Below are 15,468 nucleotides of genomic sequence, written 5' to 3'. Positions count from 1 at the left end.
TTTACTATTCACCCCCACCATTTCAGGTCACCCCCACGCATTAAAAGGTGCTGTGAGAGTCTTTAAGACAATGCGTGACATCAGAGATCTCCCTTGTAACCAGTCTGTTGTCCCATGGGACACCGGGGGGGGGTTAATTGCCCAACAGTGTTTTGTAGCAGGCGGACTTCCGCCCCCCCTAAACCTGACACCCTATGCCAAGCCGGCCTAGGCTAGGGTACGTCACTGGTTGTAAAGTTGTTGGTTGTTTTCAAACTTTTTCTATCGAGGTTTCACATGTTAAACGCAAGATCCGCACAAGATCCGCATATGGGCAGTGTAACCGTGTATTTAATGAAACTCGCCCAACCAAAGCCCTCCACCCGCTATCGCAGCCTGATAGCTGGAGCAAATGTCTGGAAAATTCCATAACATCAGTCCAATCATGGGCAGCAACAACAGCAGGCGAATAAACTCATAATAAATCCTCATTTTGTTATTCTTCTGTGTTTTGTAGGGCACCAGAGGTCCATACGGTCTGTTCACATCTCAGTCACAATAACGTGGATCTGGAAGCAACTCTATCCTTGGGTCATTTGTCCACCGTTTATCCTTGTCGGTTACATTGTGTTAGGTGGTCCGGTAAGGCCTAGGTTTTAGTATGGAGGGAGGGGGGCTTAGTTATTACCATTGCTTTCCTGATTTGTTCCCTCAACTATAGAATTTATTTTTCTCTGACCTCTACCTGATCATTTTTGTTCCTGGCTGGTATATACCGGTAGCTACTTCTCAGCAACAAAAGGAAACTTTATGGCCTTGGGAACGTGTTTCTATGTTCGGTGGATACCTTTGCTAATAGCATTGTTTAGCTAAAATAATTATTAAAGCATTCAGAGTAGGAACAATGCTTCATGCCTGATTAGAAGGGTTATGGATCACGCGCCACACATTAATGATAACATTTATAAAGAGCATCATCAGCCTTGTTTTTATTCATTCATTCACATACATGTTTCTGATATATCAGTACATTGAGAGGTAAAGTCACCTCTGTCTTTCGACATGAGATATTTCCTGGAGTTCATGTTTGGTTTAAACAATACAATTAAACACTTGGGGACAAACATGCAAAAAACCAGAGCCCAGCTGGAGGCCATGATGGCAAACACTTCCATGGCTTGGGTATACTTTCCTCTTGAGCTCAGAGAAGCAGGGATAAAAGAAAACCAAACACTGAGGAAAGCGAGCATGCTGAACGTGATATATGTTGCCTCATTGAAGCTGTCGGGAAGCCTTCGGGACAGGAAAGCAACGAAAAAACTTGTACTGGCCAGGAGACCAAGATACCCCAACATGGACCAGAAGGCAACAGGTGAACCCTCATTACATTCAAGACTGATGAGTCCCGGTTGAGTTTGAGTGTTGCGTTCTGGAAAAGGAGGAGCAACCATCAACCAAGTGATGCACAAGATAAATTGTAGAAGACAGCAGATACTGATAATCAGGTGAGATATCCGAGGGCTTGTCCATTTCCTCAGATTACTGCCTGGTTTTGTGGCCAGGAAGGCACCAACCACCATGATAGTCTTGGCTAATATGCATGAGATGCAGAGAGAAAAAAACATGCAAAATGCTGGCTGACGTAGAAGACATTTCTCAGGCTGAGGGTAACCAATGAATGCCAGAGAGCAGAGGAAGCAAAAGGACAATGAGACTAGAAGAAGACAACTAAGAGAGTAGTTGTTGGCTTTTACAATCGGGGTGGTTTTATAACGTATGAAGATTCTCAAAATGACAACAGGAACTAAGGAAGACATGATGCTGGTTCCAGCCAGTGTCGCCCCCAACTCATCTTCATAGGAAAGGTACTCTACGGGCTTTGGTAGACAGCTGGTTTTCCAATGATTTGGCCACATATCCCATGGACACTTGATGCACTCGACAGAATCTGAAAATATATGAATAGTTGGCACAATAAAAATTGTCTTGTAGAATCAGATACTGATTTCGTTGTTGTTGAGACACACAGGTAGACTATGAACACAGTAGTGTAACACATTTAATCTCTAAATATAGACAGACTATTGTGGTAGAACCTAAGAACAAATCAGGATCCTGTAAATTAATTCATCTAGAGTTCTTCCAGAGGTTGAGGGATCAGAATAAAATTCACAAAGCCCAAACAAATATGGTATTTCTAAATATTTTTTTGCATGAATATCATGGAATGATTACATGACACATTTTGATTTTCTAACTCCATACTACATGCATTAACATGATGTCATTCTGTGAATAATTGCCATCGTTAGTCTGTGATTTTTCTGCGTTTACACATTTATGGGTCACAAAATAGAACATACATAATGGTTTAAGACTAATTTGTATGGCTTTAACTTTAGAGGCAATTTCACAATATCCAGAAAGCCACCAGCACATTGGCCATTCACCATTGATCCTACTACAACCAATTTTGGAGTCTTAAGTCGCTCACTTGCCTGATTGATTGGAAATCTCCCCTTGGGGACAAGGTAGACACTGGAAGCAACATATGGGTTCTCCTTGTTTCTCTGCCTTCCAGAAGCCAGGCGGACAACTCTGGCTGCAGATCGAGACAGGGACCTATAGGAAAATCAACATGGTATATTTTTGACTAACAGCACAAGTGATGGTAGAAGGTGAAGGAGGGAATTGCAGGAGAAGAACTCAGTGACGTTATTGTACAAAATCTGCTTAGGCAATTTCGATGCAAAGGGTAGGAGAGCGATAGGGCAGTAGTAGGATCTATGGGGAAGTTTTTTAGAATGGATAAATACACTATATGACCAAAAGTATGTGGAGATCTGCCGATCACACCTATATGAGGTTGATGGACATCCCTTTCCAAAACCATGGGCATTAATATGGAGTTGGTGCTCTCCTTATGGCTATAACAGCCTCTACTCTTCTGGGAAGGCTTTCCACAAGATTGTGAAATGTTTCTGTAGGATGAGAAGGCCCAGCTTGCAATCTCCCTTCCAGTTCATCCCAGGTGTTTGATAGGGTTGAGGTCAAGTTTTTACACACCAAACTCATCCAACCATGTCTTTATGGACCTTGCTTTGTGCACTGGAGCACAGTCTTGCTGGAATAGAAAAGGGCCTTCCCCAAACTGTTCCCACAAAGTTGGAAGCAGAGCATTGTGTAAAATATGACGGTACTTCATACGTCAACAAATAATTGAGAACAGGCAATTTGTTCATGCTATGTGCTTCAGCACACTCTGTTAGTGGGGCTGGACTGTTGTTACTCCTAACAGTCACTGTTGTTACTCCTAACTACTCCTATACTGCCAATGTTTGTCTTTAGAGATGGCTGCCTATGTGCTGGATTTTATGCACGTAAACACAACAATTAAGCAGTTTTGTCTTCTTTCTATTGTTCCACAAGCAAGGCTGAGGATTTGAGGTTAGTCTAGACATGTTTGCTGCACATGTAAGCACTGAATGTTATGTGTTCTTAATATATGTTTGCTGTTTACATTAACTTTCAATAAGATTCTATTAGAGACTTATAGATGTTCATGGAAAATTGGAACAGATTTGTGGTCAGATGTTCTCAAACCTGTTGGTCTCCAGTTGCCCACTTTATGACGCTTTGGTTGACGTTGAAGACTTGACCAAATGCTGCTGTTGTATCGTAACTGCCCACCTTGACATATTGTATGGAGCCTTCTGGACCCAGTTGCAAATTTACAATGATGTAGACAGCTGGTGGGTCTCCATTCTTATCAAAGAAAAGCTCCCTCCCACCTCTTAGCGTGACCCTTACCTTCTTCAAATAGTACAGAACCTACAAGGTGGGAAAAAGAGAAGAAGTGATCTTAATATACGTTGTATGTCTGATGTCAAAACTAACATGGGTTCTTATAATCAATGGTGGAACCAAGCTGATGCAAATTTTGAGAGGGACTTGCTGGATAGGGTCACATGGTGTTGAACGATGTCAAATTAATTTATGTCTAATACATATAAAAAGAATTGGTGGTGTCGCAACAGTCCAGTTGGTTGGTGTATGTCTGGCCACTACTGATCTCGTCAAAAGTCCGCCAGTTTAAACCAGTAAGATTCACTGTTCTCCTAACTTCACAAAGGCCATGTCAATTGTTTCCAGTCTAAGTGTCTTTTATTTTCCATAGGGGAATCTTTGAGAGGTTTGAAAGGGGACAACAACTACAGTTTCATAACTGATCCTTGTTGAAACATGTTTAATGTTTATCTCAACGCTATCAGTTAGATACTAAGCTTTGGCCATGTTCAGTTTAGTAATCGAACCTCTATTTAAATGATTATGGAGCATATTACACATTTCTGGCCAAAACAAAACCCATTTTGATGTTACCTGCCATGGCTTGAAATCCCGAATGTTTGCACATTTGTCATAAGAAAATTCGCCTTCTCCATTATTACAGTTTCTTAGATCTTCCAGAGCATTGGCCACAGCGTGGACTGCAGTATAGATACTGTAGGTGTTCCTTAAATTGGAGACATCATTAAAGCCATTTTGAAAATGTTCTAGATTTTCTTCTCCAGTGCACTCTTTTATTGTAGACGCCGACGATCCTGTGAGATTTTTACTATCATAAAATTTACAGCTAAATGCTGCTTCCCAAAATAGCTTTGTCCAGTCTCTTCCCAAATGCATGGAGGGATGGATCTTGTTAAGAAACTCTCTAAGCCCAGGAATTGTCCCACTTTGCAAGGTTAGACCTATTGTGCCAGACAGAAGATTAGAAAACCTTTCAAAAGAGACTAGGGTGGACGAGGACCAACCTTCACTGGCCACGAGTATCTTATTTGTTACATTCTGTCTCAACATCTCTTCCAAAATTGCAACCATATCAATACCTACAGAGTAGATAACCACGGCCGTAGCTGTTGACCTCTTCATTACCTTGACTATGTGAGGAGCATTGCGGTCTGGTTGACTCGGAAGAATGTTCTCAGTGAAGGCCACGCATACTCCAGCTTTGACTAGGTGCTGTTTGACCATCTGAATTCCCTGCTGGCCATAATCATTGTCAGCCGCTAAAAGCCCAACCCAGGTCCAACCAAAATGTAGCACCAACTGTGCTAGTCCTCGGGACTGGAAGACATCACTGGGGACGGTCCTGAAGAAGGAGTGAAATCTGATCCGATCGCTAAGGACTGGACTGGTAGATAAGTGACTGATCTGTTGTGAAAGAGAGTATTACATGCCTGTGTATTACATTGATTTAGAGCAGAGGTCTTAACAGTACCCATTTTGAGGTGTAATTTTCACCTTAAACCTTAATGGCCCCTTGGTTTAGTCTCATATTCAGGATGGCCTGGACCATGTGCAATATATGGAAAACAGTATTGGGACACCTGACCATTGCACCAGCAAGGACTTTGATGACATCACATTCTAAATACATAGATATTAATATGTTGGTGCCCCTATGCAGCCATAACACCTTCCACTCTTCTGTGAAGGCTTTCCACAAGATTTGGGGAGTTTCTGTGGGGATTTTTTGCCCATTCATCCAGTAGAGCATTTGTGAGGCCAGCCACTGATGTTGACCTTCACCAAACTGAAGGGGACACACCGTGACATTTTGGACAATGCTATGCTTCCCACTACATATTAATGTCTAATATGTCATGAAAGTCCCAGGTGTCCCAATACCTTTGTCCATATAGTATGGAAATTATCCATATTAGTTGCCATTTTTGTCTTGAAATGTATATACAGAATTTGTATAATAAAAGTGTTTGACATCCTTGCTTGTGATTTATGATGTTAATGAACATGGGGTGTATTTAATAACCTGGTAGAATGTTTCGACTCGCCGATTTCATTATGCGTTATGGATGCTCGTCTTCAATTTCCCCCTCCTAAAGATTTCCCGAGCTGGCCCTGTGTAATGTATATTTCAAGACGCCTCTCCACATTATCAATACATTATACAGGGCCAGCTTTTTGTGTGTGTTAACTCTTCATAATGCAGAATAAAGTCAGGGAGGAAAACACCCCTGGAAACTCACAGGTTAAGTGTTTTCCCCCCCCCCTATTTATTTACCTACGTCAATGGGGCTAGAGTTGGGGGCCATTAAAAATATATAAAAGTTTGATTTTTTTTCTTTTTTTTTTTTTTTTAATGAAAGAATCGATTAAAGTACGTTTGGTGGCAGAACCATTTATATTTTACACAAAATCTCCTTGCAAATGAATTTTACCTGCGGGTATCTGTAGAGTCCTAGGATATGAGCCAGGAGAATTGAGTGAGTAGAGGCAGCGGGGCCAATTATGGCCCCGAGGGGAGCTTCTTCTCCAAGACATCGGTAATTCGGGATGATTCTTTTATTTCCTGTTAATAACTGTAAAGAGCCTTTGATATCCAACTCAAGAACTCTACAAGAATCATACGCTTGGAAACCAAGGGTGATGTTGGGGAGAATATCTGGATTCTCGTTGATTTCTTCCAGGGCGAATCGTAGGATTTGGAGACTTTGAAAAACCTCGAAGTGGAACCTACAAATAAAAACAGGACAAATACAACAGTTTAACGTATTAGGTTTGGAAGGTTCCAAAGTAAAAATAAACAAAATGAATATTTTATTTGAAAATAAATATAAATAAAATAAAAATTTAAAAAAAATAAAATGAAAATTAAATTAATTAAATTCGGCCTGTTATGTCCTGATGTAAAATCTCAAACTTTAATCAGTCGTTGGTCTCGTCTTAGATTCAGGAGCCGTATGTCTATCCCATGCGTGTTTAAATCCCGTCACTGTATTAGCGTCTACCACTTCTGCTGGGAGTCTGCTCCACTCATCTACCACTCTCTCAGTAACGTCAAATTTCCATCCATGCTATAGTTGAGATTATGGTCTCTTGTTTTAACATTTCTACTCCTTTGAAATAAATCCCTTCATGTATTTAAATCTATCACTCTCCCATCTCCCCCAAGTCGGACATATTGAGATCCCTCAGTTTTTAGTCCCCATTTTAGTCGTCCTCCTCTGAACTCTCTCTAATTTGTCAACAACCTTCTGGAAATGGGGGTCTCCAGAGGTGGCATTAATTGACTTCAATAATTAAAAAAAAAACAATAATTATATTAATAATTTGTGTTAAAAGTCTTGACACGATCTACTGATTAATGGAATGATTAATATGAGTGACCACAAATAACACAGCAATCATTCAGGGAGACAGGCCAATAATGATAATCATGGACAAGCTCCGTGATCTGTCCTTACACGGTACACGCGACCTTGGGTGGTCTTTCATTGAACGAGATCTGGTGATGCACTTTGTCGGTGTGTAGGGGCAGCACCAGCCCCATCATTATATCCCCCGGCTGCGAGAAGCCCTCGAGCTCCGAGACGTGAAGCCCACATCGCCGATCAGTGGAGCAGAAAGCCGGAAGGAGGTGAGACAGGACGACGTGCCAGAGAGCTCCATAAATACTGATCATCATATTTCTAGAATGTCCCAATACCTAGTAATAGCGGAGACAAAGGTTCGTTAGTTCAGCCTCCCGTCGGCATGCCCTGGGGAAGGCAAACTGGCAGATGGTTCATTGCCTTTTCGAACATTTCTTCTAGACATTCTAGATATGGACCCAAGGAGATCCTGGACCAAGATCTGGTGAGCCTAAAGCATACCCAGAAACTTTCTAAATGAGTGGACCCTGGGACTCTTGAAACGTTTTAATAGCCCATCGTGAAGATTCCATGTAGTGACTCGCCAAATGTGTTGGCCAAATAGCTCCAATACCGGCCCTCATGGAAACCTTGACCTGTGATTATCTAAAGATACTCTAAGATACTCGTAATTGAGTTACCTGCATTCAGGCAGGAATATCATCCGTAAACTGGTAGCAAAAGCAGAGATTAGGACATGGGCGTCCAACCTGTGGCCCTCCAGCTGCTGCAGGACTACATCTTCAATCCTCCTCAGCCAGCCCCTTAGCTGAAAGAGCATTATGGGAGATGTAGTGCTTCAGCAGCTGGAGGCCGCAGGTTGGATGCCCCTGGATTAGGAGTTTTTTTATATGATCACAGCAATATAGAAAAGGAAGGGGTCAGCTCTAGACTGTGTGACCCTGAGAATCTGCCCCTTTACACTGAGACTGGGGCAAAAATCCTCAGAGTTTCCACATATGTCTAGAAGTCAGTCTGCAAAAAGCGGTATCTTAGAAACCGAAGAACAATGTCAAAATCATTGGATGTATGAGAATGAGATGCAGAAGATTGCATTGAGATGTGTGCTTGTAGGGTAGTATTAAACAAAGGGTTAAAAGGGACTGTAATAGGGAGATAGTATGGGTTATAATGTTTGTTCTGGGGGTAATATAGGAATAGTAGGGAGTTATTGTGTGTGTTCAGAAGGTACTACAGAGACAGTACGGGTTAGGGTGTGTGATCGGAAGGTAGTACAGAGATAAAAAGGGGTATGAGGGTAAAATAGGAATAATGGGGGGTTAGGGAGTGTGATCGGAAGGTAGTGCAGAGATAATAAGGGGTATGAGGGTAAAATAGGAATAATGGGGGGTTAGGGAGTGTGATCGGAAGGTAGTACAGAGATAATAAGGGGTATGAGGGTAAAATAGGAATAATAGGGGGTTAGGGTGTGTGATCGGAAGGTAGTGCAGAGATAATAAGGGGTATGAGGGTAAAATAGGAATAATAGGGGGTTAGGGTGTGTGATCGGGAGGTAGTGCAGAGATAATAAGGGGTATGAGGGTAAAATAGGAATAATAGGGGGTAAGGGTGTGTGATCGGAAGGTAGTACAGAGATAATAAGGGGTATGAGGGTAAAATAGGAATAATGGGGGGTTAGGGAGTGTGATCGGAAGGTAGTACAGAGATAATAAGGGGTATGAGGGTAAAATAGGAATAATAGGGGGTTAGGGAGTGTGATCGGAAGGTAATGCAGAGATAATAAGGGGTATGAGGGTAAAATAGGAATAATAGGGGGTTAGGGAGTGTGATCGGAAGGTAGTACAGAGATAATAAGGGGTATGAGGGTAATATAGGAATAATGGGGGGTTAGGGTGTGTGATCGGAAGGTAGTACAGAGATAATAAGGGGTATGAGGGTAAAATAGGAATAATAGGGGGTTAGGGAGTGTGATTGGAAGGTAGTGCAGAGATAATAAGGGGTATGAGGGTAAAATAGGAATAATAGGGGGTTAGGGTGTATGATCAGAAGGTAGTGCAGAGATAATAAGAGGTCTGAGGGTAAAATAGGAATAATAGGGGGTTATAATGTGTGCTCTGAAAGCAGCTCAGATACGGCAGGGGTATGGTGTGTATTTGGAAGGTAGCAGAGGAATATTGTGAGCCCTATTGTGTGTTTGGAGGGCAGTACAGAGACATGGCGGGGTACGGCGGTGAAACAACTTTATACTTATCTTATACTTACTGCCTTTCATTTCCTTCTCGATCTTGCGCAGCATCAAACATGCCCGTGTTATACAGAGAGTATTTATAATAAAACATCATTTGGCATTAACTCTCTGTTTTCTCTTCTCAAACGCATTAACAGAATGCCCGTGGATAATAGTCCCATATATTTCCACTAAAGGGTTAAATAAAATGAATCCTCCCTGAGGAATATTCCTGTTACAGATTCCGGACACTTTTCTCTCTGGGGGATAAATTATAACAATCGCTGTACAGATGGTGTGTCCGTGCTTTACAATCTACCATCCACATTTTGCAAACATTGGGGGGAAAAAACAAAAAAATTTGGAAATATATTTTCGTAATTCAGAAGTTTCACTGAAATTTTTTAAAAATAATCAGAAAAAGATAATAAAAATGCAGTAGTGTAAAAAAAAAAGATAATATAAAACATTAGGATTATTGTATATCCACATACAGATGTACACTATTTGCCCCGTCCGGATTTCTTCTATTTTTCATTTAAAATTCCAAAGTTTTAGAATTGCCCCCTAAACCTAATAATTGTGCCACCCATGGCGGCAACAACTGCCATCAAATGTTTGTGATAACTGGCCATGAGTCTTTCACATGGCTGTGGTGGAATTTTGGCCCACTCGTCTTGGTAGAAATGTTTTAATGGAGGTTTTTTTTTAGCATGATCTATCTTTTTAAGGTCATGTCTCAGCATCTCCATCGGATTCAAGCCAGGACTTTGACTCGGCCTCCAGAACCTTTGTTTGCTTTGTTTCGAGCCAATCAGAGGTGGACTTGCTTGTGTGCTTCAGATCATCGTCCCGGTGCTCTTGATCTTTAGGTCACGAACTGTCGGACGGACAAGGTTTTCTAGTAGAGAGCAGAGTTCATGGTTACATCAAGTTGCCCCAAGCCCTGAAGCCACCACCAGACCATCACACCACCACCACCACAGTGTTTGTAATATTCCTATTGTGTAATGTTGGGTTAGCATTACTCTAGGTGTAACAGGACCCATGTCTTTGTCAGGGTCCATCCAGGCTGCGGAGCTGCATATCTCTGTTTTTCCCTGCCTTGCCTCAGTTCCCATGTTTTGCTGTGGTCCACTCCTGGATTTCCGAATGCTGTTCTGAACCTCTGATTCCTTGATTCCAATCAGCTCTTTGCTTCAGCTCCTGTTTCCTTCATAAGGTGTGTCCCACGCGTGTGTTCTGTTTGTCTCAGTCTGCGGTGTAAAGGTTTGTCCTTCTCGGTTCTTTGTTTGGATTCAATGTTTAGTTTATCAGTACTTTCGTATGCAGGGCTTAGCGTTAGGACCCACCGTCATTGGAGTACTTTGGCGTAGTGGTGGGCTAAGCATACTATGGCCATACGATGTGACGGAATCTCCAATAGTTATCATGTAGTCCTAGGCTAGTTCCTGTATCCATGTGCGTCTGTCTCTTATGTACCTTTGCCCTCCTTCCCTGAATCATCTGAGGATTTCGGTTCCTCTCTCCTCTCCCCATGTCCCAGTTAATATGTCCTATCCTTGCTTAAAGGAGAAGCGTCCGAGGATTCTGGCTCCTCACTCCTTCCCCTGTGTTCCTTGCCTTGTTCCCTGTCCTTTGTTGTGCCCTGTATCATGTATATCTTGTATGGTTATGTTCCTTGCTCGGTCTCCCTGTTCCTTGCTCTGTCCTCCTTGCTCCTTGCTCTGTCCTTGCTTGCTACGTTTCTGTTGATACTCTGCTTAGCTTCCATAATCCCTGCCTGCAGCATCCTGCACATGATTCCAGTGTTACGTTTCATGCCTGCTCCAGGGTGCCTGCAGGATATCTCCAAGTTTTGTTTGCTTTGTCAGTTCCAAGTTTAGTTTGGATTTCCACATCCAGCCAAGTTTTGTTCTGCTCTGTTCTGGACTACTTCTGCTGCTATGTCAGGGCGCTGGTATGTGGCTGCACAACCCTAGATGCCCACCTGGGTGAGTGCGGTCGCCCTGCACCAGGCCCTGTTCTGAGACTCCACTCCTGCGCAATACCTCCTGAACTCCATCTATGGGCGCGCTGGGTCATTACAGTCATCTGTATGGACCCAGTTCCCTGACAGTCTTCCAGAAAGTTCCACTTTTGAATCATCAGTCCACAGAATATTATCCTAAAAGTCTTGAGTGTCCTGAAGATGTTTTGGGCAAATGTAAGACAAGCCTTTGTGTTCTTTCTGGTCAGCAGTGGTTTGTAGCATCCAAAATGGATGCCATTTTTGCGGAGTCTCTTTAATATTGTGGAATCGTGAACACTGACCTTAACTGAGGCAAGTGAGGCCTGCGGTCCTTTACATGCTAGTCTGGTTACTGTTATGACCTCCTGGTAGAGTCATTTATGCGTCCTTGGAGGAATTTTGGTCGGCCGGCCAGTCCTGGGAAGGTTCTCTATTGCTCCATTTTTTTCTCCATTTTTAGATAATGGCTCTCACCGTGGTGGTCCTCTGTAGTCCTAGAGCCTTAGAAATGGCTTTGTAACCCTTTCCAGACTGATAGATGTCAATTATTTTATTGCTCATCTGTTTTTACATTTCTTTAGATTGCGGCAACTTCACTTTGCTAGACAGGCCTTGTTTCATTGATGTTTAGATTCAACAGGGCCAGCGGCGATCATGCCTGAGTGTGTCTAGTGAAACTGAACCCAATTATTAATTCAGTTTGGTGAATCGGTTGATTTAATAACTCTGTGTAATATTAAAATTAGTTTGATGGTCTGAAACATTTAAATGTGACCAATATACAAAAATAGAAGAAATCGGGAAGGGGAGAATGCTTTTTCACAGCTCTGTACACGAACACACGCTGCTCCCGCTCCCTCTTTTGCACCCTAAATCTGTTTGTTCCATACACACCACGTTGGGCTCTTTCTTACAGGATGATATTTAAATGTTTGGCTTGGTTACCTTTTGCCGGAGATTTCTGCTGCTTAAAAATCTAAAACCATTAACCCTTCAGCTGCCTCTACGGACTCCTATTTACTAAACCTAAAATTACTTTTAATTCATTTTATTTTAATTTTCTACATTGCCATTTCTGCTCTGCACATACTTTTAACAATTAATATACATCTTGTTTAAGATCTATACTTGCTCTGATGGTTAGTATGCATTGCAGTTTTGTTTTAGTTCTTTTATATTCATTATCTTATCTTGGCCTTTCTCAGCCTTGTATATATTGTATAAATTGTATATATGATATCTGACTACATTTATTTCTCTATGTGAGTGACCGTTCATCACCCGTACTTCTGTCTCGTAGCCTTTTTGGCTGTGGGTGTATATACTTAAGTGAGATATTTAAAAAAAAAATCACTTCCTGTTTCACATGATGGACGTTACGTGACCCCCGCCAGGCCCCACAATTCCCTTTTCCAGCCAAGCAGACTCCCCTGGTGGGCCAGACCGGTACACCAGTACTGGCCAAACCCACAATGGCGGCCGTGACCTGTAGGGTCGCCCTGTACTTACTTGAATTGTGACCCTCTCCACCCATCTCTTCCACCCACAGTGTAAAGAACCATTGTTTCTGTGGCTGTTCCCACCGATATATACGTATAAAGAATAATGAGCCCCTTCTTCAGTTCAAGAAGCGTCTTGATGAGGTCACAACTGATGAAACACGTGGCGCTGAGGTGATTACATTGGCCACCTATATGCATACCACATAAAGGAGAAACTACGTTGGGTCTTTCAACGGAGAGCTCTGCATTGGTGCTTTGGTGCTTATTTTCACTCTATTCGGCAGCGGATGATGGCTGGCAACATTAAGCCAGTGAGAACGCCCAATTAAGTGATCCATCAAAAGAGACTCAAGTATCCTAATTAATCCTATTATACATATTTACTGCATTATACTGTATATGAGGAGCAAATAAAGCTTCCAGTCATGACATAAAAGTACTCAGTGCCTATATATGGAAATCTGAGTACCCATTTTACCCGGCTCATCTGACAGGCCTCTGCTGCTTGGCGGTCACTGCCAGCAGTAGGAGGGGATAGTCATGGCTCATTCAGACTGGGGCTACCTATATGACCCCTGACAGAACAATGTGCCATGACGGAGTCTCCTAAAAAGACTCCTTTATACTGACGGCTGCAGTCGGCCAGTGTGTGCATTTGTATGGTGGAACATTTTTCAGCCACCTGAGTGGTTTGAGCGTTTCTTGCTGATAATGGCGGACAAATGAACGCTGGTGCAGGAAGCACCCTGGCACTTAAAGGGTTAGGGTCTTATTCCACTTCTCAATCCCATTTAATACACTCATAATCTAGGATAAAACACATTTTATTCTATTTCCTGTTATGCTGACATCTTGGTCCCACTTTAAATCGCTGCCTCGCTGCCTCGCCTGCGGGCAGAGATTCCATATATCCTTTTTTGAATGAAGTGTAACACCTAGAACAACACACTTGGCATGGCATGGCCAGTACTCCAGCATTTTAGGAGTTAAGCACGGTTTTACCCTCTTCACGGTTAACTTGTTGGGTGGAATGGCAGACGAGCAGCTAGGAGAGTAATTGTGACTGTTTGATAAACCCCAGCCACCTAGTGCCGCTGGGAATCCCCACGTTTAAACGATTATTGTAATGTGTCTCTCAGGGGGGGTACAGAAATGTCAGCAGATCTGTTACAGCCATTCCCTCAGAGGAAATCACTATTTTTAACTCTGAGTGCAGGTAAAAGACTATATACGTATGTAAATGATCGACATTGACATGACTGAAAGGGTTAATTCACTCGCTGCACTGGCATGCCTTCTCTATAAATACAGAGCGTCTGATGCCCCACGGTGAGTTTTAGTAAATCAGAAGGCGTAAAGTGCAGTAAATTAGACAGATGTCTTGTTGGTGTCCGGGACCTCTGGCATTCTGTCTCTGACCACTCTCTGACTCAGCATTCCGCTCTCTAACCCGCCATTCTGTCCCGGAACATTCCGTCTGCGAGCATTTCCTCTATGAACATTCTATATCTCATGTATCTATGTTTTATAGACATAAAATATGAATTATTTGTGAAAACTTCTAACACTTGGAATACAATGCGAGGAGCTCCCTGTCCCTGAGAACCGGACACGGGTATCCCTCCCAGTGTATTTGTCCAGAAGTCTCCTCGTCTACTGACTCCTTAACCTTTAATTCTGCGGGCCGTGGTTTAACATTTTTTTGTGCTAATATTTTTTCTGATTTCTTGATGTCAATATGATTTCTAGAAATTTGAATGCGCACAGGATGTGTCTGATATCACAGAGGTCCCCCACACGCTGAGGACAGGGACTGTCACGATGGACAAAGATGTCCTTCAAATGTTACTTCTGCCAACCTGCCCCTAAAAGGAACCGAATCATCATCATCTTGGAGTGACCTCTCTTAATGCCACATTTCTCGTTTTGGACCATTATGACAGTGAGTACTGGAACTTTACATGTTCTATATTTTAGGGCAATAGAAAATGGTATATTCCATACATGTACAAAATAAGTTTCTCAAAGGAATTGCGTCAAAATTCCGCATCTTATACATGAATTTATTATATTTGATATTCTGTCTCCATAAATGCTTAGTGTAACAGAATAATGGGGGATTCCAATGACATCCATACCCTAGTGAGCTTCTTCTTCAAAAAGGGCTTTTGCTGGCCTGGTATGATGCACAGTTGAAAGCCATCGCAGTGATTTAACTATACATTGTACGGGGTCCACTCAGACCCAGTCCTAAATATTTTTTCATTCTGTGAAAACCAATCTTGAGATACCCAAGCGAAACACAATATTTATAATGGTTCAATTGATGTAATTGATGGGATATATTAATTATTTGGTTTTTTTTTGATGTTCATAGGTTTGTCTGGCCATATGACATCATGACGGGGCTTTTGTATCAGACAATCTGGCAAATCTTCTTGTCTCACCTTATTTCTGGATTTTACTCCGAAGACCATCGGTGTAGCCTCCATGTGTCAGAGCTCGCAGGGATGACCCAGCCTGGGGATGTGATGATCGGAGTCCTGTTACCATTGCATCTTGCTAAGGTCCACCAAG

The 15,468-nt window shown here is 42.3% G+C and overlaps 1 protein-coding gene across 1 annotated transcript; it reads right to left on the bottom strand.

Moving 5' to 3' along the window:
* Positions 1-977: 977 nt before the first annotated feature.
* On the bottom strand, positions 978-7,465 carry LOC128491578 (extracellular calcium-sensing receptor-like). Its single transcript, XM_053463897.1, has 7 exons — positions 7,245-7,465; positions 6,219-6,513; positions 4,791-5,190; positions 4,360-4,580; positions 3,583-3,810; positions 2,478-2,601; positions 978-1,927 (listed from the first exon to the last, which is right to left on the bottom strand). The coding sequence occupies exons 1-7, from the start codon at positions 7,463-7,465 to the stop codon at positions 981-983; spliced, it is 2,436 nt and encodes an 811-aa protein (XP_053319872.1). The 3' UTR covers positions 978-980.
* Between the last annotated feature and the right edge of the window lie 8,003 nt (positions 7,466-15,468).

The sequence above is a fragment of the Spea bombifrons genome, chromosome 4, assembly GCF_027358695.1.
Source record: "Spea bombifrons isolate aSpeBom1 chromosome 4, aSpeBom1.2.pri, whole genome shotgun sequence".
NCBI lineage: Eukaryota > Metazoa > Chordata > Amphibia > Anura > Pelobatidae > Spea > Spea bombifrons.
The sequence above is the reverse complement of the archived record's forward strand: the minus strand, read 5'-3'. Positions and strand labels throughout refer to the sequence as shown.